The sequence below is a fragment of the Egretta garzetta genome, unplaced genomic scaffold (assembly GCF_000687185.1).
Source record: "Egretta garzetta isolate BGI_Z169 unplaced genomic scaffold, ASM68718v1 scaffold268, whole genome shotgun sequence".
Taxonomy (NCBI): Eukaryota; Metazoa; Chordata; class Aves; order Pelecaniformes; family Ardeidae; genus Egretta; species Egretta garzetta.
The window spans coordinates 2,657,139-2,679,073 of record NW_009260600.1 but is presented as its reverse complement, the minus strand read 5'-3'; the positions used below and the strand labels follow the sequence as shown (position 1 = coordinate 2,679,073).

General features: G+C 37.5%; 1 protein-coding gene across 1 annotated transcript in view; it reads left to right on the top strand.

The window, feature by feature from the left end:
* The window catches only part of ITGA1 (integrin subunit alpha 1), a 43,464-nt gene that overhangs the window by 7,083 nt on the left and 14,446 nt on the right, over positions 1-21,935 (top strand). Inside the window, exons 7-17 of the mRNA XM_009644820.1 lie at positions 4,771-4,919; positions 6,665-6,815; positions 8,420-8,585; positions 12,754-12,827; positions 14,633-14,777; positions 15,965-16,107; positions 17,403-17,546; positions 18,956-19,210; positions 19,644-19,774; positions 21,132-21,295; positions 21,488-21,624. Of these exons, the coding sequence (XP_009643115.1) occupies positions 4,771-4,919; positions 6,665-6,815; positions 8,420-8,585; positions 12,754-12,827; positions 14,633-14,777; positions 15,965-16,107; positions 17,403-17,546; positions 18,956-19,210; positions 19,644-19,774; positions 21,132-21,295; positions 21,488-21,624 (1,659 nt within the window). The remainder of the gene's footprint in view (positions 1-4,770; positions 4,920-6,664; positions 6,816-8,419; positions 8,586-12,753; positions 12,828-14,632; positions 14,778-15,964; positions 16,108-17,402; positions 17,547-18,955; positions 19,211-19,643; positions 19,775-21,131; positions 21,296-21,487; positions 21,625-21,935) is intronic.

Sequence of the window (21,935 nt, the reverse complement as noted above, 5' to 3'; positions counted from 1 at the left end):
TGGATTCTTCCTGGTCCCTTTAGCTAGTGATTACTCAAACATGTGCCATCTTGGGAAAATACTTAAACCTCAACTTCCCCGTCCAGGGCAATGGCTGCACGGAAATCATCACTGCCTTCTGCCAAAAGGGCTTCATGGGAATAGTACACAGGGCAAACAACTCTACTGCACCTTCACCCCTCTTCCTCACCCTGCAATTCCTAAATTTTTACATTGCCACACCTCTGTTATGTTTGGTTTTGGAATCCTGCCTTGTCTGTGAGCTCAGCTCACACACAAAAGGTCCCTTGCTGGCCTGCACGCCAGCAGACCGCCATCTCCACCCACAAAATCCGTTCTACCCACAGTTTGGCATAGCTACTCCTCTTCTCACACGTACACTTATTCACTTGAGAATGTCAGCTTTGGCATCTGGTTGCTACAGAGCAGAAACATTTGAGAGTGAGATAAGAACGCGACAAGGGGGAGACAGGCTGAAAAACTGGAAATGGAAGGCGAAAGCTAGGTGGAATTTTCTCAGTTCCTTTTACCTTCCCCCTGCCCAGAATATATCCCATCTCTCTCTCCTCGGAGATCCCTGCCTGTGAACCCTGGCGCAGCCAAAGGTAGTAATGAGTTTATACTGTGTCCTCTGCCCCCACTGTCTCCTTTCACAGAAACTGTGTTTAAGTGACTACTGAATGGGGAAGAGGAGAAATGACAGAGCAGGCTTCTTTTCCCCCCTCTCCTCTGGGAGCACAGAATAGAAATACAGGAATAATTGTTTACTTTCTGCCTGTTTTAATTCATTTTTCCATGTTCAATTGGGGATCGTTGAGCACATAGAAATCAGTGGACTTGCATTGACTTTGTGTTGTTTGCCTCTTGCATGGGAAAGGAATGAGGTGATTATAGAACAACTCCTTAGCAGCTTGGGTGTGACTTGTTCAAAACAGTGTTTTGATTAGAGACTTGTGAGATTTTATTTTTTTCCCACTTACCCCCTCCATGAACAATCGTGATTAGAGTTGTGGCAAGTCAGAAGAGAAATTCCTCAGTATCCCATGTCTGGCAAATTTGAAAGTGAAAGCCAGAAGATTCAGATGTAAAAAGCCAAAGTTTACGGTATAATTTTTTCAGAAGTATTTCCTTCCCTTCCTCTTTCCGTTCTCAAGAAAATCTACAACACCATACTGATGGTTAAGCTGCATATCCTGAGCTTAGGGATAAAAGAAGTAAAGGGAAAGTGACGCTAGAATAGTGGAAAAGGAAGAAGGAATTAAATGAGCAAAAATGTTACAAGTAGGAACAAAGTATTTCTCCCAGCCTTATCCCACATTTTAATGTAACTGCAAAGCAAGATAGGGTTTTTTTTCCTTTTTTTAAACTTTTGTAGAGATAATCGTCTTTTTAATATGAGAGTGTGTTTTTTAATCCTTTACATATGAGCACCTTCTGTGGTAGAAGAATATTAAAAGAGAAAGCAGAATACTTTGATATGTTCAATTCCAGCTTTAAAGCTATGTTGGAATGGCCTTCAGAAATTTTCAGACAACTTTTATTTCTCCATTAATATATGACATAGGCAGTTATGGGTGTTTGGCCTGTACCTTATTGTATCTCTGAAGGGATTGTATCAGCGGACTAATAAGTCATGCCATGTCATATCTTATGATCAGTTTTACCTCCAGAAGAACAGAAGTGTATTAAAGTGGTATTAAAAAGATTCAGGATGAAGAAATACCTTTGCAGTAGTTTACAAGTCATTTCTCTCCGAGTACCTGGGAGCAAAAAAAATTTAGCTGAATTAATTCAACTTCGCTTTGATTCAGGTATTTTTAGTAGGCTCTCCATATGATAAAATGTATTACCAATTAGTGCTTCCCAAGGCATCTCTGCTTTTCTTTTACATTAAATACTATTTAAGTACGACGAAAAATATTTCTGATTTTCCTCCACATCCCAACGGTGAAAATCCTAGCATATAATTTCTATGTACTAAATGGTTTTCCTTTTTTTTTTTTTTTTACCAAATAGACTAGCTTAATAATTTATTGGGAAAGCCAGAATGTGCTTTCCAAATAAGGGGCTGTATTCACTTACAGAACAACAATAAATAATTTCCCTCAGAAATGTTTTGTCCCAAAGTAGAACAGTCCTTCACTTGCCTGTTCTCTCATACACTTTTTTCACAGGAACTGGGGACAATTAAAGAATTATTCCCTTGTGTAATATAAAAGCCATGGAATGCTAGGGAAGGGAACATAAAGTTAGGAATTACAAAGATGTTCAATAGATTATGGTCAGTAATGCTGGGAAAAATATTAGGTTTTCTGGAGTAGAGCAGAATTATGTCCTTCTGTGTAGTACCATTGCATTGTCCAGGTTTAAATCAAACATGCAAATGAAAACATACAATGCCTGTAAGCATCATTCTTAGCGGCTTGCTAAAGTTACGCAGTTTGAACAGGTTTATGTCCCGTAAAGGCACATTTGAATCACATGGATGTGTCATTTATAGTTTTTCATTAGACTAAAAATCTACCAAAGCTCAAACCTTCATTGCTATCTAATAGAGCATAATACTAATTTTACAAGGTGAACTTGATTCTGTAATCCTGGAACATGCAACCTAGTAGTATTATGTCAGTTCTGGGAAGCTTTTCATTACCCTTTTTTGAGGAATGGCTCATCTTTGATGCCATGAATCATGTAGAACAGGATCAACAGTGTTTTCAAAGCTAGTGCTAAGGAAGGGTCCCACAAAACAATTGTATCCCACAAGATAACCACATGCCCCCCTTCCTTCCTGAAATACAGGCTATGCAACACAGTGCAGTTTTCCAGACTCAGATGTTCTTCCCATTCACTTCCTGAGAAGGAAATGCACAGAATGTTTACTTGCTGTGATCATGGATGATGTTTCCTTTCAAATAGGAAATGATACAACTCAATGTCAGCCTGTAATCTTTTTTAGGAAAATGACAACACCAACATGGGTCTCTAGAATCGTGAAAGACTGGCAGATACTTTTCACACAGCAGCAGTCAATCCTTGGTACCAATAAAATCCTCAAACTGCAGATAAGGAGCCCATGAATCCACAGCGGCCGGCTCCATGGCTACACTTGTGCATGGTCCTGGAATTTTTAAGGCACTCCTCCTGCTCCAAAATACCAAACATAATGAAAACCTCTTGTTTATCACCAGTTAATGGCAGTCTTTAAATGACTAGAAGCACCCTGTTCAGATTATTCTGTATGTCACTTTGGATATGTGCCACAAAAGAGTTGTCTTGGAGGGAACGAGTTAAAAACTTCATCTTCAGCTTGGGGTTTAATTGGTGCCACATGACTGCTCTGTGCAGTAATACAGTGTGTGCCCCGGCCTGTTGTCTAAACACTGTAGAGGATTAATAGGTTGCTGCCCATGAGAACATGCAGCCTCTGGGTGCTCTTGCCTATGGGTGGAGGAAGCCATGCCCATGAGAGAGAAAAATATCTTAAAAGGGAGCAACTTGTTGTAACTTTTAACTTACATCAGTTCTTCCAGATTTGATTGTATTTCAAAATGATACAGAAATTAAGTGAGATAGATTTTGCTACCACATACCCTTATAATTATAGTCCCATAATCATATGACCATGATATTGATGCTTAGTATCAAATATTTATCCAACTCTAACCCTTCTACTACAAGCAAACACACATTTTGCAGAACTCTAGAGGCTATGAAAGTACCTCAAAAACCACCTATAAAGCAATTGCAAAGTACATACTAAGCTGCTTCTAAAATAATATGATGGCATAAACATCCCAGAGGTCTTATTGATCTTCAGTACCTAAATGCTAGAGTGCTTTTAATAATAGATGAGTGAGACATAAATATGCCACGTAATACTGCATTATCCTAAATAACACCTATAAATTGCCTTGTGCAACATAAAATTGAAATATGCTAATGGAACATTGTGTGAATTCTTCCCAGTAAAAGCTGTCAGGAACCTGCCAGAACATTAAAATTGACAGAGATGAATGAGAAATTAATTAATATTTAAGAATATTGCTTGTCTTTTTATTTCACACTTGTTTTTGCAGCAGGTTCCCTCAGGCATTTGTGGTTGGGTTCCAATCCCATGCGTTGAAGAGTCTTTCCATCATCATCCTCCGTTCCCAAAGCCACCATTTTACTCACATTGTACCCTCTGGCAGTTGTCAGGTGTCTTACTTTGGCTTATCTGGGAGAGTGGCCATGTCCTGGACTGTCCTGCTGTCTTCATCAAGAGAAGGGTACTTGGGTCTTCCTCTTACCCTGAGGGCCTAAATTTGTCACTGCAATGCTAGGTTTAGGGTAAATAAACTATTAGATGCAGGAATATTATATTTGGATGGAATGAAGAGAGTTGTGAGTGAACCAAAGCCTCATACGCTATAAGGAAAACTATTTTGAGGAGTTGTGGCTTGTGGTTAGGGTATTGGTCTGCTCTGGCCTAGAGGAGAGCAGACCTGTGGCGCAGATTACTGCAAGTCGGCAAGAGCAAGGAGCTGAGCCTGCTTTTGGCTTTGTTCCTATTTTTAACAAAAACAATTTAGAAACTTCAAAATGTTTCATGAGATTGAGTGCTTTCTAGCTAGTCTTGCTCAAATGCTTGTAGGTGTTTCATACTGAGGGAAACATAGAGAGTTCATTTCTTTTCTGCCTGTAGGTACAGATGGGCCTCTACGCCACTGCAGGAGACACAGATGCTTTCTTTAAGGTTAGTTGATTTTTAATATGAACTGTGTGTTTCAGGTTGGAATTGTTCAGTACGGACAGACTGTAGTCCATGAATTTTTCCTGAATACATACTCGACAACAGAAGATGTGATGGCTGCAGCCACAAGAATACACCAGAGGGGTGGCACACAAACCATGACAGCCCTGGGCATAGATACAGCAAGGTACATTCACAAAATATTGTCCTGCATATGATAGAAACAAACATAAACAGATATGGTGACGGTTCTGATTTTATAAATTAAAAATGTGATGTGGCTGACATCTGCCTTTATTTTAACTAAGCAAACAAAATTTAGGAGAAGTGTAGATAAACAGACTCTGTCCGGCATCTAGAGCAGTTGTATATGGCACCCTGAAGTGGCAGCTGTCTCTTGAATAGAGGAAATAGGGAATAAGAAGAGTCATGGAGCAAGGTTGTAGTCCTAAGCAAAGGGTTGACAATCATTTGATGTCCACACAGAACAGATAGGAACTGTGTGTGTAGAGGGATGAAAGAAACGAAGTTTTTCAGAGGAAAGAGGAAAAAACAGAAATTTTTAACATTAATCTTTCTTCATTCCGAAGTTTAAGATTATTACAGGGATTCAGCTCACAATTGTCAGAAAGCCTAGAAACGTTATATCGAAAGTCTTTGAAGCTTCTGGATCATTGGGAGATTAAAGATCTGTTGTAGCAATAGCATTATTTAGAAATGCTTCCTTTATGAGAAAAATGAAATCTGACTTTTGTAGAACAGGGAGTAAATGCAAAATCTCCCAGACACTTTTGAGTTGTACAGTGTTGTCCTGTATTTTTTTTCTTTCCTACTTTATTTTTCCGTCATGACAGCATGACTTTATTCCATATAAGATTGCATTTGCCCTTCGCAAACAATCATTTAGTGAAATATGTCAGCACCTTTCTGATTAACTGTTTGATTATCTGACCAAAGTTTTGTTGATATGATGTCTTAAATCCAATTCAATTCTTACATATTCACCAGTAATGTTTTCCTTAGATACAAGCAGAAGCTTGAGGGAGTCTGAACAAGTTCATGAAAGCAGAGCCAATTGAGAATTGCTCAATACTCAGAAACCACATGTGGTTCAGAAAAACCCTGTGCACCATGAACTGTTGCAGGCTTGTATATAACGAAACTATCAGCAAAAGATTCCTCTGTTCTTGTAGTCTTCCTATCCATCCACTTTTGGCCCTCATCAGCAGTAGATCTTAGCTTCCACTTGTGTGACCAATCTTACATTTCTGTGGTATTTTTCTTAAAAAAGGAAGTCGTCCTTTCTTCCTTCTCCTCCAGAGCCCTAATCCAACCTTGCCCTTTCTGGTCCCTCCAGAGTTTGGGTGAGCAGCTGCCCAAAACTACAGTGACCCTTTGCCCATCTGCAGGTGTAGAATTCAACAGGTCACCCCCATCTGCCTCTACTCACCTGCAACTTACTCCTGCCACATCCCCAACACCCAGTTTTGCTGTAGGTGCGCAGAGGTGTGCTGGTAGCTGAACAGTTTGACTACTTTAAGTGCTGCTGTAGAGTGGAAATAGGTTGAGGGTTTGTATGTGAACTTCGGGTGGTGGTGGTGGGGTGTTTGTTGGGTTTTTTTAAGCCGCCAAAAGCTGTTTTAAGGTGCCAGGAGTTTATCTTGAGAGGGGAAGAATTCTTCACTAACCAGCATTGTGTTTTCTGCTGTTCTCAAACAAATGAATAATGAATGAATGCTTGTGAAACTCTTTGGCTGTGAACTGTCATGTGAGTTCCAATTGTTGGTGTTTGTATTTGTTCATGGTTAATACTAATCTCTTTTTCCTACTTCTTAGTTAATATAAAGTCTTTTAGCTTATGGTTGACTATGCAAATATACACGTGCTAAATGCTGACATTGCCTTTCTCCAAACACTTTATGCTCTGTTTAGGAAAGAGGCTTTTACTGAGGCTCATGGTGCGCGAAGAGGAGTACAAAAAGTAATGGTTATTGTGACTGATGGAGAATCACATGACAACTACAGATTAAAAGAAGTGATTGATAATTCTGAAGATGAAAACATTCAGAGATTTGCTATTGCTGTAAGTGAAATTTAATAGGAAAATTCAGAATCTTAAAAGCATATTTCGTCTTCCAAATGTAGTTTCTGTTTAAAAAGTTCATTGCACAGAATCTTTATGGAGATATAATCATTTCAGAGAGGAAAAAAAAAGAACGAAGCAGAAAAAAAACATTATACACTTGCTTTCTGATTCTATAGCACATAAGAAAAAGCAATCTATCTGTCTTCCTGGTGATGACAGGTATGTGTGGATGTGAACAGAAAGAAGAAAGAGTTTGAGGGGCAGTACAAAATTGAATCCTTTTTGTTAAGAGCAATGTTGAACAGAGCGGATTAGTTCAAATCTTCTGAGCAATTTCGATAGACACCTATTACCTACTTAAAAAAAAAAAAAAGCAAATGTACACCATCAACAAATACCAGGTTTCTTATGTCTATTCTGTGTACTAGCATTCTAAAGTTGTCATTTTCATGCTGAGCAAACTTAGTAGCGGAATGAGAGGATGAACACGATGGATGTTAATCCATATCAAGAAATAAGGAAACATTAATGATGGATCTGATGTGAACACTGTATTTGTATTTTCTATACTCAGATCATGTGTTTTCTCTTGATAATTTTGAAGGGACATTGGATTGTTGCTTCTCCATTCCTATCTCTCTTTGTTTTGCTATAATAAGGTGGTACGGAACCATACGATTTCAAGAAATATGTTATCTTTAATTTAAGGAAAGACATAAACAAAAAGTTGAATCCAGAAGCACACAAATTTTCAGTGGTTTCCTTCATAAAGCTGGAGATCATTAAAGAAAAAATCACCCTTGAAGGTGCAATAATTTTTAGCAATAAAATCGCTGTCCAGAACCAAATTTGTATTGCTCCAGTGTCCAGGAATGCTAGAACATGGGAGTTTGTTTTTTAATTCCCTCTCAAAGCAAGTTAAATGTATAGGGCAGCTTTTTTTTCTATGAAAAATACTTGTCAGTCTGGGAATTGGAGAAATGAGTCATTCTGGTCTAAGTCATCCTCAGTTTTTGCAGCAGTGGTGTTAAAATTGCAGATGAAATCTGAATTCTTGTGCTATGATGGAATGGTTAACAGTGAATGCAATTGGTGTTGTTATATGTATTTCTAGGGAAAATCTGCACAAAAGAATTATCCTGTGCCTAATTAACATGTCGTTAATTGCTCCTGTACCGCATTATGACGAGAACTGCTGGTACATGTACAGAAGCTAGTGCAATTGTGTATTCTAATGTGGCTGGTGGTGTTTTGGTTTTTTTCCTAAATTAAGGCCTACTTCAACAAATCACAGAATCATAGAATAAATCATTAGAATTTTGTGAAGAAGGGAAAAAAAAGGACAATTGAGGATAGCAGACATTACACCATACAGTTGACTTTTTTGCTATTGTTGATATTTTCAGAAAAACAACTGAGATGTCATACAGTTCTTTTCTCACTGGAAAAGAATGGTTTCAAATAAATTTGAGGGAGGTTTTAACAGAACAAATTAAGGTTAGATATGATTTCCCAATATTCTCTGACAGCCTGCCTCAAAGGTATCTTTTAAAACAGCTAATAAAATGTATCCTTTTCTTTTTTTTTTTAATTCTCTTTAGATTCTTGGCAGCTACAGCAGAGGAAATTTAAGCACTGAGAAATTTGTAGAGGAAATAAAATCAATTGCCAGTAAGCCTACTGAAAAACATTTCTTCAATGTCTCAGATGAATTAGCTCTTGTAACTATCGTTGAAGCACTTGGAGAGAGAATATTTGCCCTAGAAGGTATGACATTATGTAAAATTTTACTTCATGCACGCATTACTACTGAAGCAAATAAAATACCACATGCTTTTATCTTCCTTTGCAACATATTGTGCTGCATAAAATGTTTTATGCATGTATTCTTATCATGCTGATCATAAAAATATTTTACAATGGACATCAAAACCATAGATAATCAGGTGAAATAAATTCAGATGGGTTAGAGCCTATGGAAACAATAGCCTAAAAGGGTAAGTAACCATTACTGTTTTAGCTGGGGTAAACGTGAAGTTGCATTCCCTTAGGTAAAAAAGCATTGCCAGACCATATCCTGATTACTCCATGATCATGTGTTCATCTGCCTATACCTTCGCTTTTTGGTTAGTTATTAATTACAATATATTGTTTTGCAATACAAGTTAGCATGGACTTGGTGTATAGAGTTGACAAGATACATTTTTCCTTTGGAAATGTTCACGATACTCAGATTTTAGCACAGAAAAGTCATTCTCTCATATCTGCTTACATTCTCCTTCCAAATTAGACAACACTGTCCAAATACCTGTTTGTTTCAAGCACACTACTGGTAACAGAAGACTGAGTTTATTAGTTATAAATTATACTGGCCAACTCTGAAGGGATTCGTGTCATACAAAGAAAACATCCATCTATTTGGACTTACTTTTTTCAACATCTCAACTTTCCAAGTAGCTGGAATAGTGTAGCTTCCAGCTGGAATAATGGAGCTTCCAGCTGGAACAGAAGATAATGTTGACTTGAATGGCAAGAAATAATACAAATGTAAGAGAGTATTTTGAAGTTTTTTAAATTGGAGCTATATTTCTCAGATATATTTAGGTATTTTTTTTAGTGTACCATTTAGCTTGATGTAATATTACTATTTTCAGCTAAATATTTTTTCCAGTTTATATGTTCTTATCTTTTTAGTTTCTGGAAGATTTTGTTTCCTCACTTTTGAAACAAATTCATTTGAGGAGAATTTAAACTCCCTAAAGCCCAAAGTTTAGCCTCCTTAAGCTTACTGAGTACTTAAAGGTCATCGAATAGGGGGCTCTTTTGTTAAGTCCCTGTTTATTGGGAAGAATACACCTTCAGTGAAAAAAATAGTTATTCAAACAGAAACTGAAAACTTAGTCTTCAATTTGTGCTTTGTACTTTTTCTTTCATTAGTAGAATAAAATCTGTTTAGTTATACCTGTTAAATGTAATGGATATAGAATAAAAAGTTAATCAACTGCTAGTCATGACACAGATGAAGGACCTAACATGACTCATTTTCTGGACATCTCTGTACTCAAATTCAAGGTTTCATGCTCAACCCTTTGAACAACTAGATGGCACTGGAAGAGATGGTCTTACTTGGTCCCACTCCACCTTGTCCCTTTTAGCAATCAGTAGCCATTAGGTGGTGCTTGTCTGTGACATGAAAGCCCAGCCTCCAAACAGTGGAGTAAATTGTGCTGGCCTGAACTCCCTGCTGTTGGGGAATGCTTTATATCATGAGCTGTAACCCGTCCATTGACTTTAATTATTAATTCCTCTAGTCATAAGGAAAAATTACAGAACATTTGAACATTAAACAAGTTCTATAGCTTAATAAAATATCCAAACAAATGTCAGTCATGCTGACGGTGGTGAAACTAATTGTTTGATTAAGTTGTAGAAATGTTATCTGTTTATATGACAGTCAGCTCTTGAGATTATTAATCCTCCTCATCATGTCCTCCAGTATTTTGGTACTTTAAGCATATTGTACCTCTTTAAGTATCAACAAGTTCTGAGTACTCCTTGAATTCAGCTTTAATTTTCTGCAAAAAGTGCAGTAACAGGTACCTAATTCTTGGATATTACTACTTTTTGTTCAACATAAACCTATTATAAACGGGTAGGATATTTGTGTCTTGACATATTTGCCTTGTTTTCAACTTTTATTTTATATAGACTTGGCTGTATTGCAAAAAGTATATGTTTGAAACAAAAAATGTGGAAAATCCTTTTCATCCACACTGTAAGAGGCAAGCTAGGTAATTTCACAACTTCCAAAAGGATTTCCAGGTTTTCAGTAGGAACTCAAGAGTCTGTGCTAAGATTTCTGTGTCAGGCACCTGTGATATGAGATAAGAAATGTTGCTTCCTCCACCTGTGAAAGTCCCAGAAATCACATGATCTGGCTGTGAGGGAAGTCAAAGTGGAAACTGGAAATGGGATCTTAGCTTTACGTCAAAACATAGCAAGGTTGAGCTGCTCCAGTGGGTTGATTAGCCAGGAGCTAGAAGATGCTGACTAATCAGTTTCTGTTGATTCTTCAGGCATGGTTCCCTGTCCCTCCAAAAGCATTTCAGGAGCTATTCTAGATTTGCAACTATGTCCATGGACACATTATTGTCACTGGGGAGAAAAGCAGATTAATTCTGTCCCACCCAGCTTTCTGGTGACAATCCAGTTTATTGGATGTGTGCAATGTAGGGAAGTTTAATTAACCCTATACACTGTAGCTGAATTAACTTCTGTGCAAAACATGGTCATGGGAACTTTAATTCTTGAAATTCTGTACCTGAATCTGTTTAAATTCTTAATCTAAATAACGTCTTGCTAGTATAATAGTACATTTGATATTTTTTTAATTGAATTTCTTGTTTTCTTTTTGATTTTTAAAAAATGCAAAGGAAAATTGAGAGAGAGTTGAAAAATCAAATCCAACAAAAACCCACATTTGACAGCCAGCAGATTTTTACACATAATCTTTTTCATATGCTTGTGTGTCTCATGGCATGGGCTTCAGCAATTTTATGTCTTGTCCAACCCGTAGGAAGGAAAAAATGTTTTTTCACAAAATATCCTTTGTAGGATGCTTGGCAGTTTGAAACTCAGTGGAAAGTCAGACTGGGAGCTGTTATCTAAGCAGCATTCAAAGCTGCATACACCAACAGTACCAGCATTGTCTTCTGCCTCAGACAGAGTTCTGTCTTTCTTAGCTCATTAAGGAGCATCCTTTACTGCATGAAAATATTGTTTATCAGCAAATGAGAAACTTAAGAGTTTTATGCTTAAAAAGGACCATTTTGTGTTTGAGATCATGTCTCCTTCCTATGCCTGGCCATAAATCCCAACAATTAGCAAAGACATCATGTCCCAGGGAGCAACCACTGTGGTTTTGTTGCTGAGTATCAAAAGTTCAGTATTATTTAATAATCTAGATGCCTGAAATTCATGCAGCCATGGCTTGCTATGCCTCAGTTTCATTCACAGAGTTAGAGGTTCGCCTCAGCGCTCAGCTGGTAGCAAATTGTGAACTCTTCCTGGACAAGCATCAGAGATTTCATAGTTCCCCTCTACTGCCCGTTACCATATCTTGCTTTCAAGGAGGAATCAAGACACAGAATGTAGTTACCTTATTGTGGTGCTTAACGTGGCAGAACAGTCCTTGAGTATTACTTTTAAGTAGAGGAGGAGGCAGACCTTTCTCTTCCCTGATGATATTTCTAATGTACCTGGGAGAAAAGCGGTCCATCAGAGTTTAATAACTAACATATGACTACCTGACAAGATACTGAAACTAGCACTAAATCACCTGGTACATTTCTTATTCAAAGTCGCTTAAGAAAAAATAGGAAGATTTTCATGTAACTTTCTGGGCAGGATTATAGTTCCCAAGCCCTTCTCTGAGGCTTATGAATTTTGGACGGCTGAGATTTTCCTATGTTGTTTTTGCAAAGGTTCATACAAACATCAAGTGTTTTTCATTTAAAGTTCTACCAGCTGCCTACAAATTTTTAGTTGCTTAAATACAAGGCCAGGGTTACATGGCTGGTGTTTTATTGTTCACTTAGCTGAAGTGGAAAATGGCTTAACCATATTAATCAAACATTCCAAACATATTTACCATTGGCCTGAGGTCAAATCTGGTCAGTTTTAGCCCAGAAATATTTCTTGGACAAGTTCTGAGACATGATCTTAAAATGGAAACTCTCATACTTAATGGTAGCATTTAACACAGATCTTAATTACGGTATTTATTATAAAAATCTATGGAAAATTATATTCACTGAATATTCTAGTTAATTATGCTATCCTTTACTATCATATGAGCATTCTCATTACACCATTCAGGTGCTTTTTCAGATTGAAACTAATTGATTTTTGAAACGCAATTTTTTCTGTTTAATAGCAACAACAGACCAGCAGGCAGCCTCATTTGAAATGGAAATGTCTCAAGCTGGTTTCAGTGCTCATTATTCTCAGGTAAACAGACTGTTTGAATATAGAAGCTCTTTTACTAAGTAGATGTCTGTTGGTGATGGCATGAATCTGGAATGAGTATGTCAGAATTCTTTGTACTGTCCTGTTTGCCGTTGGAAGTTTCCCATAATCCAGGTATTTTTTTTGTAAAAATGTATGTAAAGAATGATTATATACAATGAAGGTTTAAGAGAATAAGTTCCTTTTTCACATGAACTCTAAATTTAATGCTCCCATAGCACTTTCTATCAGGAAAATATTATATATTAAGAAAATAGTCTATAGTATGTTAAGAAAGACAGAGAAAGACTTTTTACCAGGGCCTGTACTGACAGGACAAGGCACGATGTTTTTAAACTGGAAGAGAGTAGACTTATATTGGATATAAAGAAGAAATTTTTTATGATGAGGGTGGTGAGGCACTAGAACAGGTTGCCCAGAGAAGTGGTGGGTGCCTCCTCCCTGGCAGTGTACAAAGTCAGTTTGGATGGGTCTTTGAGCAACCTGGTCTAGTGCAAGATGTCCCTGCCGATGGCAGGGGCACTGGAATAGATGAACTTTAAAGGTCTCTTCCAAACTCAAACCATTCTATGATTCTATGAACTATAAAAACTGTTCTCTCTAAGTGTTAATGTATAAATTGATATTGCATTGTATTGCTGAAATTGAGACAGAAGGTATATAAAAAGGGTTTTTCTGTCATGGATAGGACCTGCGTTATTAGTAACATAATATATTCTTAGTTCTATTAACACATTGAATACCTCAGTTCTCAGGGGGTAAATATTAATTAAACTGGGATGCAAAAGTCCCTTGGGAATTTGTATTAGCAGAAAATCACTCCCTAAGTATTTTGTTTATTCTTGAAAAATTAAAATGCATCCATTGTGATGATCTGCTCAGTGTACACAAATTAAATTAAAATTTAACATGAGATCAAAAGAACTGGGATGGTGACAGTGGAAAAGAACACAATAGGAGAGTAACTGAACTGAACAAACACCAAGCAATCCAAGACAAACTGACATGCATAGGAAAACCTTCAACATGGCTTTGTATACAGCTCAGCATATCACTGGTAAAAAAGATAATAAAAGACCTTCAATATGATTTAACATAAACAATTTATTGCAGAATTACTCTCTGCTCATTTTACTCTCTGCACTACATTACACACGGTTGTTCAGATGGTGTACTGTACCTTAGAAACCAGTATTACCCTGATAGGGAGCACAAGGATTGCTTATGAGATTATCTATTTGGTAGAGCATATTCTTGAAGTTCACTAACAAAGGACCTGCCATCATCAGAACCTCACTTCAGGAGTGGGTCTTCAGTCTTTGGTGCATTGACAGACTCAGGGTCTCTGGGTCCTATCTAGAAAGAAAGGTCAGCAAATCATTTATCATTGACAACAATCTTGCACAGTATATAAGCCTCACAGATTCAACAGAGAAAGGTCCAAATTTCCAAAAGTTTGTCTGGGGAATGCATTTAAGTGTTGCATTCCCTGCTTAGCTTTGCTAAATCCCTTTTATCTTTCTATTTGGTCTGGAAAGGTGGGCTGAAGTTGTAGGAGCTGTGTTTCATTCTGCTGCTTCTTCTGAATGGCTCTTTTATTATTTTTTTTAAGTTGGGTGCATTTTTAACAAAACGTGGGGGACGTGCTATCATAGTAGGGACCATACTATGATAGGAAAAGAATGGCTAAATATACAAGAAGCATTCCCCAAATGTAAGCATCGTGATCAATGAATGTCTAAAGATGGTTCACACAGAAACAGGCTTTTTGTTCTTCTCTGCATAAGGATTGGATCATGCTTGGAGCAGTTGGAGCATATGACTGGAATGGCACAGTGCTCATGGTGAAGGACAGTGGTATTTCAATGCCAACTAATGACACTTTTCGTGACAGGCTTTCAGAAAAAAATGAACCCCTTGCAGCCTATCTAGGTAAGAGAAATAACCCATCTTATAACAATTTTTGACAAATGCTACAAGACCTCTCTCAAATCTCATGCACAAGGAGTATCTTACAGAATATTATCTTGTATTCTAGGAGCCTGGGAAAATTTATAATGTATGGGCATGTCTACTATATGACTTCCTTCTTCTTTTTAAAGATTACTACTCCTACCATCAAAAAACTAGTCCAAACACTTACAGACCTAAGCATATATAGACTTTCCCAATAGATATATCTAATCTGTTCAGAGATTTCATAGATTCCTCTAGTATTCTAGTTTTTCTATGCCTTGATAGTTATAAAGTTTTATGCAATATTCAGTCTAAATCTTTGCTTAAAATTAAGCTGATTTCTGTCAGTCAATGGACAAAAATAACAGTTTACCACTATCTTTTTTTATAACAATGTCTTGCACAGTGGCAAGCTATTGTTTTCCTCTCAGCCTTTTCTACAAAAAGCATCAGTGGCCTTGCTCTCTTTTCTAGGTCTTGCTTTCTACACCTCATGGTTCTGTTTGCTCTGTTATCTCATTTAAACCACATTTTCACTGATGAGGAGTCAACACTAGAATAATTTCATTTTTTTTGTCCCGAAGTACACTGTTTGTCTTCTTTGCAGAATGCTGTTAGCTGTTTTTTTTAATATATCTAAAATATGGCAAAGTAATTTTAAATTTAGATCCTATCCTCCATAATACTTGCAACCTTGCCACAGCTTTGATTCATCTGTAAATTTTCTAAGTCTTCCTTCATCCAAGTTGTTAAATTGTTGCTAATATTAAACAGGACTGCCTTCATAATGTCCCTAGAATCACGTTTGGAAGACTCCATCGGTTTGATGGTGAGCCGGTGACAACAGTTCTTTGAAAGTAGCTTTTCAACAAGCTGTTCATCAGTTATTTCATCAGTACCACCATATCACACACTCTGTGAGAATAGCAAAATGAACATGGCCCACCAGCCTGTGAAAAGGTTTAATAACCTGGTGGTGCCCATGACTCTGAGACTCCAGGCAAATAACACGTCCAGCCCTTTCAATAACGATGCTATTATTCTTTAGCATAAATAGGCCTAAACATCTAGCTATAGAATAAGCCTTAAAAAGGCTCTGAATAACAGCCAGTATTTCGGATGCATTCTGTGTATTGCATCTTGACTTCTTTTCTGCTTCCTAGGATATACTGTGAATTCAGCATTGACACCTGAAGGTGTACTGTACATAGCAGGACAGCCACGATACAATCACACTGGCCAAATTATCATTTATAGAATGGAAGGAAGAGAGGTACAAGTACTTCAGAGGTTAAATGGGGAACAAGTAAGTATGCATTCATGATAACATATGAGAGGAATATGGCATGAGAAACAGAAACAAGTATTTCAAATGACAACTCTGTTTCAGAAGAGCAAATGAAACTGGGAGTTGTAAGCAAGATCAGAAGGAAGGGTTAGGTAGATGCTCTGGTATACTAAGTAATGGAAAGTGGACTCTGCAGTAGTCAGAGACCCTTGGAAATTTTCTCTTTGAAGGTTAAACCTTCAGCAGTGTCAAAGTGGTTGTAGCCATCTCTGTACTTGCAATTTGCTCTGTCTGCTGGGTGGAAGGGGTATGTCACTGGCAGGAAATGGGTTTGACATGTGCGAGAGCATCAGTTGGGACAGCATGAAATATTGAATGCCTGCTTGTTATATTGAGTAGTAGCTCACTGAGAGCTGTTCCTGCAGGAAAAAAACAACATGTAATCACATAGTTAAAAGACGGTAGTAAAGTATTATACACATGAGGGTTGAAAGACCTGCCTACTCGGGTCTCCCCAGGCTTCTTCTCCCCAGAACTACAAGCTTCTTTCAGGAAAATTCAGCTTACCTAATTTTCACCCATAGTTGATATCTGCAACTCAGCTAATCAAACAGTCCTTTTAGAGTCAATGAAGGAAAGCACACATTTTTAAGGTTTGAGGGATCTGGCTTACTTGAAGCATCTTCTGTGAGATGAGACGCATCTTGCACTAGAAGGTACTGCTTCTCATGTTGAACATAAAGAAAATGCAGGGTGTCTAGCTTAGTTGTGAAGTGAATGTATTTCACACTTTGTACCCAACCTATGAATGTATCTAGCTCTTTGTGTAGATCTTGTTCTTCTGTATTTAGTGGCAACTTGGGAATCTGGGAGACTGCCTGCACTGTGTTGTCTTGGAGCTTTTGTCCACCATCCTATCTTTTTCCCCTGGCAAGCCTAAGACAATTTATTTTGCTCCTTCTATGTATTACTGTTGGGACTGAAGAGAAAAATGGCTTCCCCAAGATACTTCTATTCAAATGCTGTCTTAAGAGGTGCTACTCCCCCTAGCAGGTAGAAGGCACCTTTTGTACCTTTCAAACTCAGGAGAGTTGAAAGTTGAATGGACCAGTCTTAAATAAAAAAATCTGTCAACAATACCCTAAAACAGAAAACAAGCTTAAAGGCAAACAGACCCAAAAGATCTAGACAACAGAATTTCTGTCTAATGGTTAACATTTGGCATTGTTGTAAGCAACCATATAACAGGTTTCTGAATAGGAAATGTTGCATGATGTTGCTGACTCTGATTTATACCTTACATTTTCCTGCAGATTGGGTCATACTTTGGGGGTGTTATTACCACAATCGACATTGATAGGGACTCATTTACAGACCTTCTTCTTGTTGGAGCACCTATGTATATGGGAACTGAAAAAGAGGAGCAAGGGAAAGTATATGTTTATGGTCTGAACAAGGTAAGGATGGTGTTTATTGACCAGGAACAGAACATGCTCCTTACTGTCTTTATATCCTTATTTTAAAGAGATATGATAATTTGAGCTGGGGAAGATGACCTGTTGAAAACTGAGAAAGATGATTTTGACAATTGAACGTATAATACAGACTGGGTTTTGAAAACTTTCTTCTCAAACTCTTGCTTTCTCACTTTTTTTTTCTAATGGCTTGTGTTATATAGATAGGCACTATATCCTGTAAGCTGCAATATGACATAGAAGCAAATTTATAGGGTTAATTTTATATCACATTTTATTTTTGCTTTCATGGATTAGGGAACAATAGGGGTCATCCATCCTAAAAGTGTGTGCTCCAGTAAATTTGTGACTTGCTTACCAACCTAGAGGTAAACCCCATACATCCAACAACTTTTATACGTGTCACAACTAGATTGAGGAATCTACCAGCTACACTTCAACTTCATAATTTATTAAGTGTCTCCTTCCAATGTCTATGCATACTTTTTCTTCTTTTTTTTCTTCTTTTAGTCCTGTAGCATTGCGTACTGTTATAACAGTTATCAAAGCATGTCCTAGCAATGATGGTCTCCTAAAATACTATTGCGAGAAAAGGACCTGAAGAGACTGGATCTATCTGACAAGGAACTCTTCCAGTTTCTACATGCATGTTGCTAACAACAAATTGCTGGTGAATAGGGTTGGCGAGAAAACAAGAATTCCATGTCCTTCAGTAATGTGAGGGTTTGAAATTTGTTTTTCCTGTGCTTCCCTTTATCCATCTCCAAATAAAGGAGATGCAGCAACTGATTGCTGCTGCTAATCTCTAACATGGAACTCATGGGGCCAATCTCTTGGAAAGATTTGTTATATACCATACTGTGTGTGCCGTTTTGATCTAGCATGCATACTGGACCGAAAGAATATGTATGTTAGGCCATGGACTATGGGGACAGAATTCAGTCTATGTAAGAGAAATGCTGTCTTTTGTTCTGGAATAACAGTATTGCCATCTGTGTTTCATCAGAAACTTGGTTTACTTCTCAGATTAAGAGAATGCCTTTAGAAGAATTCTTTACACTATCTTAAGAATGAATTGGTTTACTTACAATAACATCCAAATATTGTTATGTTACTACACTTTCCTGTGAACTTTGTAACTTCAAGAAATATGCGGAAGCATCTAGATGCAGAAAGAAAGGGAGCAAGAATGTCTTTCCTACCCGCTGCTCAGAAAGAACATTGAATTACAGTTACTGGATCACAGTTTCTACAGTGCACTCAATTGCTAGGAATAGGATGTAATTTTTTCATTTACTTCATCAGTTTGACTTCTGGACAGGAGCTCTTAAAAGCCTGCATTGCTAAAATGTTCATGGAAATCCACAAACTCTAAATCTGTTCTTCCACAGACAAAGTTTGAATACCAGATGAGTCTTGAACCTATAAAGCAAACATGCTGTTCGCCGTTAAAACAGGACATTTGTAAAGTTCTTAAGAATGAGCCTTGCGGTGCACGCTTCGGGACTGCGATTGCTGCTGTGAAGGATCTCAACCTTGATGGATATAATGACATTGTAATAGGTTCTCCCTTAGAGGATGATCATCGTGGAGCTGTTTATATTTATCATGGCCATGGAAACACAATCAGTCAAAAATATTCACAGGTACAAAGTAAAACTTTACAGATTGGCAGCCACTGTAAGTGTATGTAGCACAAATCCTCTTTTCCCATGTCTTTCTGACATAGAATCAAATTGTGACTTCACCAGTCATGACAGCTTCTTTTTTAAAATGCTCTGTACTTTTAAACTCAGTCTGATTTAACTGAATTTGATTCTAACAATATTAGAAAATATATTTGCATGTTTTCATTAGAAACTTTCTGAAATGTTCTGTACAGCCAGAAAAGTAGACATTTTGCAATTCTGAAAATTTATAGTGTATTCATCACCATGGTAACCCTTTTAGGAATGTTGTCATGAAAATTTAATATATTTGAAGGGTCTAAAAGCCATCTAACTGCCAACAAATGTGCCTTCAATTTTCTTATAAAAACCTTCAATATGCACTGCATAAACCTCTTAATGATTTTCACAGCGTATTGCATCAGGTGGAGATGGGGAAAAAGTGAAATTCTTTGGCCAGTCTGTGCACGGAGAAATGGATTTAAACAATGACGGGCTGATTGATGTCACCATTGGAGGCCTTGGTGGGGCTGCCCTCTTCTGGTACGGATACTCACAGGCCAGAAAATAACCATTTGTCTTTGAATATCAATGTAACTTGTATGCATTACTTTTTGGGCTGTTGTGAGGATACTGGTTTCATCTCATGCTTTGACACTGGCTGTGAATCTCCATATTTTCATGTCTCTCAGGAGGAATGAGAATAAAACTTAACGGATAACAGTAACAAATATATGAATATTTTAGAAACCTTGTTAGCTTGTTCCCCTAGACCATATTCAAAATAGAAACTGATTCTACTTGTGGCACTAAGTAAATAGAAAAAAAACCCTAACTGTTCTCTTTTTCAATATATTGCATATTATCTTATTAGCAATATCAAGGACAGGTTCAAATGTGAAGGGGTCACTAAGAAAACTCCTTTGACTTCCTAATAAGAAAATTCTAATTTGGCTCCCTACAGAAAATCTTTCTGGTTAACAGTGAATTAATGTTCTTTAAAGAAGAGCATGATTCAGATGGCATAATGAGCAATATATTTTTTAAGCGACAAGAGAAAAATACCAGTAAGAGAAATAAAGAAAGTAACATGTAATCCCTCATTTCTAATGCACAACTAAAACCATTTCTCTCTCTGGTAAGGCAATTGTTAGGCCAGCTCCTTGCTTTTCCTGTCCTGCTCTTCCGCCTAACTCACCTGCTAGGTGATCCAGTTTGTCAGGTCTTGCAACCATCCTCAAGCTGCCAGCTTCTCCTCAGCCCTCATCTGGTCATTCGTCTTTCTAAAACCTCCGTGTGTGCATGCAGTGAGATGCCCCTTCACTGCATTGCTTAGATCACAAATCTGCAGAAAGCTGTTTTGCCAGCTAAATTTTCTGCTGGTTTAGTACACTGTAATACTCTGTCTCAAGCCCAAAAGGGAATTGAGTCAGAGCAAAGGGAGAGGCAATGATGGGACAAGGGCAAAGGGGGGAGTCAAAATGAAGCAAATTGGTGGTGAATCTCAGCCTGTTTATCTACCCACAGCCTAAGAGGTGGCACACTGCCTTCCAGCTCATGTGTAAGACGTTCATCTGTGGATGCCCTCAAGGATGGATCTGGGCCTAGATTCTGTTTTAAAATGGGACTGGCTGTATAGAGTTGCTTAAATGCTTTTGAAAATACATCCTTTCATCTGGTATCTGTTCTGAAACAAATACAGCACTGTGGAGAAACCCTGTGACAGTTTTCTCTGTAATTTGTAGTTTACTGGTACTGTACAGGGTTAATTATTTGTCTAGACCATCACATATGTGTATTTTAACATTCAACGTTGCACATTTTGTAAGTTCATTCTTAAGTTAAAAAATGTTCCTGCTATGATTTTCAAGGCACTTTCTCTCTTTGTGTTTTTGTTAAGGTCTCGTGATGTGGCTGAAGTAAATGTTTCCATGCAATTTACACCCAAAAGCATCAATATCCAACAACAAAATTGCCAGATAAATAAAAGAAAAACAATATGCATAAATGCCACAATTTGTTTTAAGACCAGACTAAAGTCGAAGGAAGATATATTTGAATCCAGTAAGTAGATAAGCACTGAGCCATGGAATCTTTACGCTATAAAATTGCTATGCTTGCATTCATTTATTTCTCTAAAAATGGACCACAAGTCTTCTAAATTCACTGTTGCAAGTGCATATAAGATACTGGAGGGGGAAAAAGAATGTGTAGAGGCAAATGGGTTCATAATATTGATCTCGAGGTTTTTTGCAGGTCTGCAGTATTGGATTACTCTCGACTCACAAAGACAAATATCTCGAAGCTTGTTCACAGAAAGCCATGAGAGGAAAATGCAAAAAAATATAACTATCCGAGGGTCAGAATGTATTAAACATAACTTCTACATGTTGGCAAGTAAATCATTTAAAGTGTTTTCCTCGTGTTGACATTATAACAACCCAAATGTATTCGATTAATTGTAAATTGGACAACAAAATCTGCATCCAGAATTAATCTTAAGAAGTACACATAAAATTACTACTTACGATTTGTATATTTGTATATGTGTATAGATATAAATTATTTACTTATATATACAGTCTATTTGCCTTTGTCTCTTTGTTTGTATCTGTCTTAAGAAAGAGCATAGCACAGTGGAACCAGGCAGGTATCGTGGTTAGTAGCTTAGGTGCATTCAAAACTCAGCAGGAGGATGTGAGCT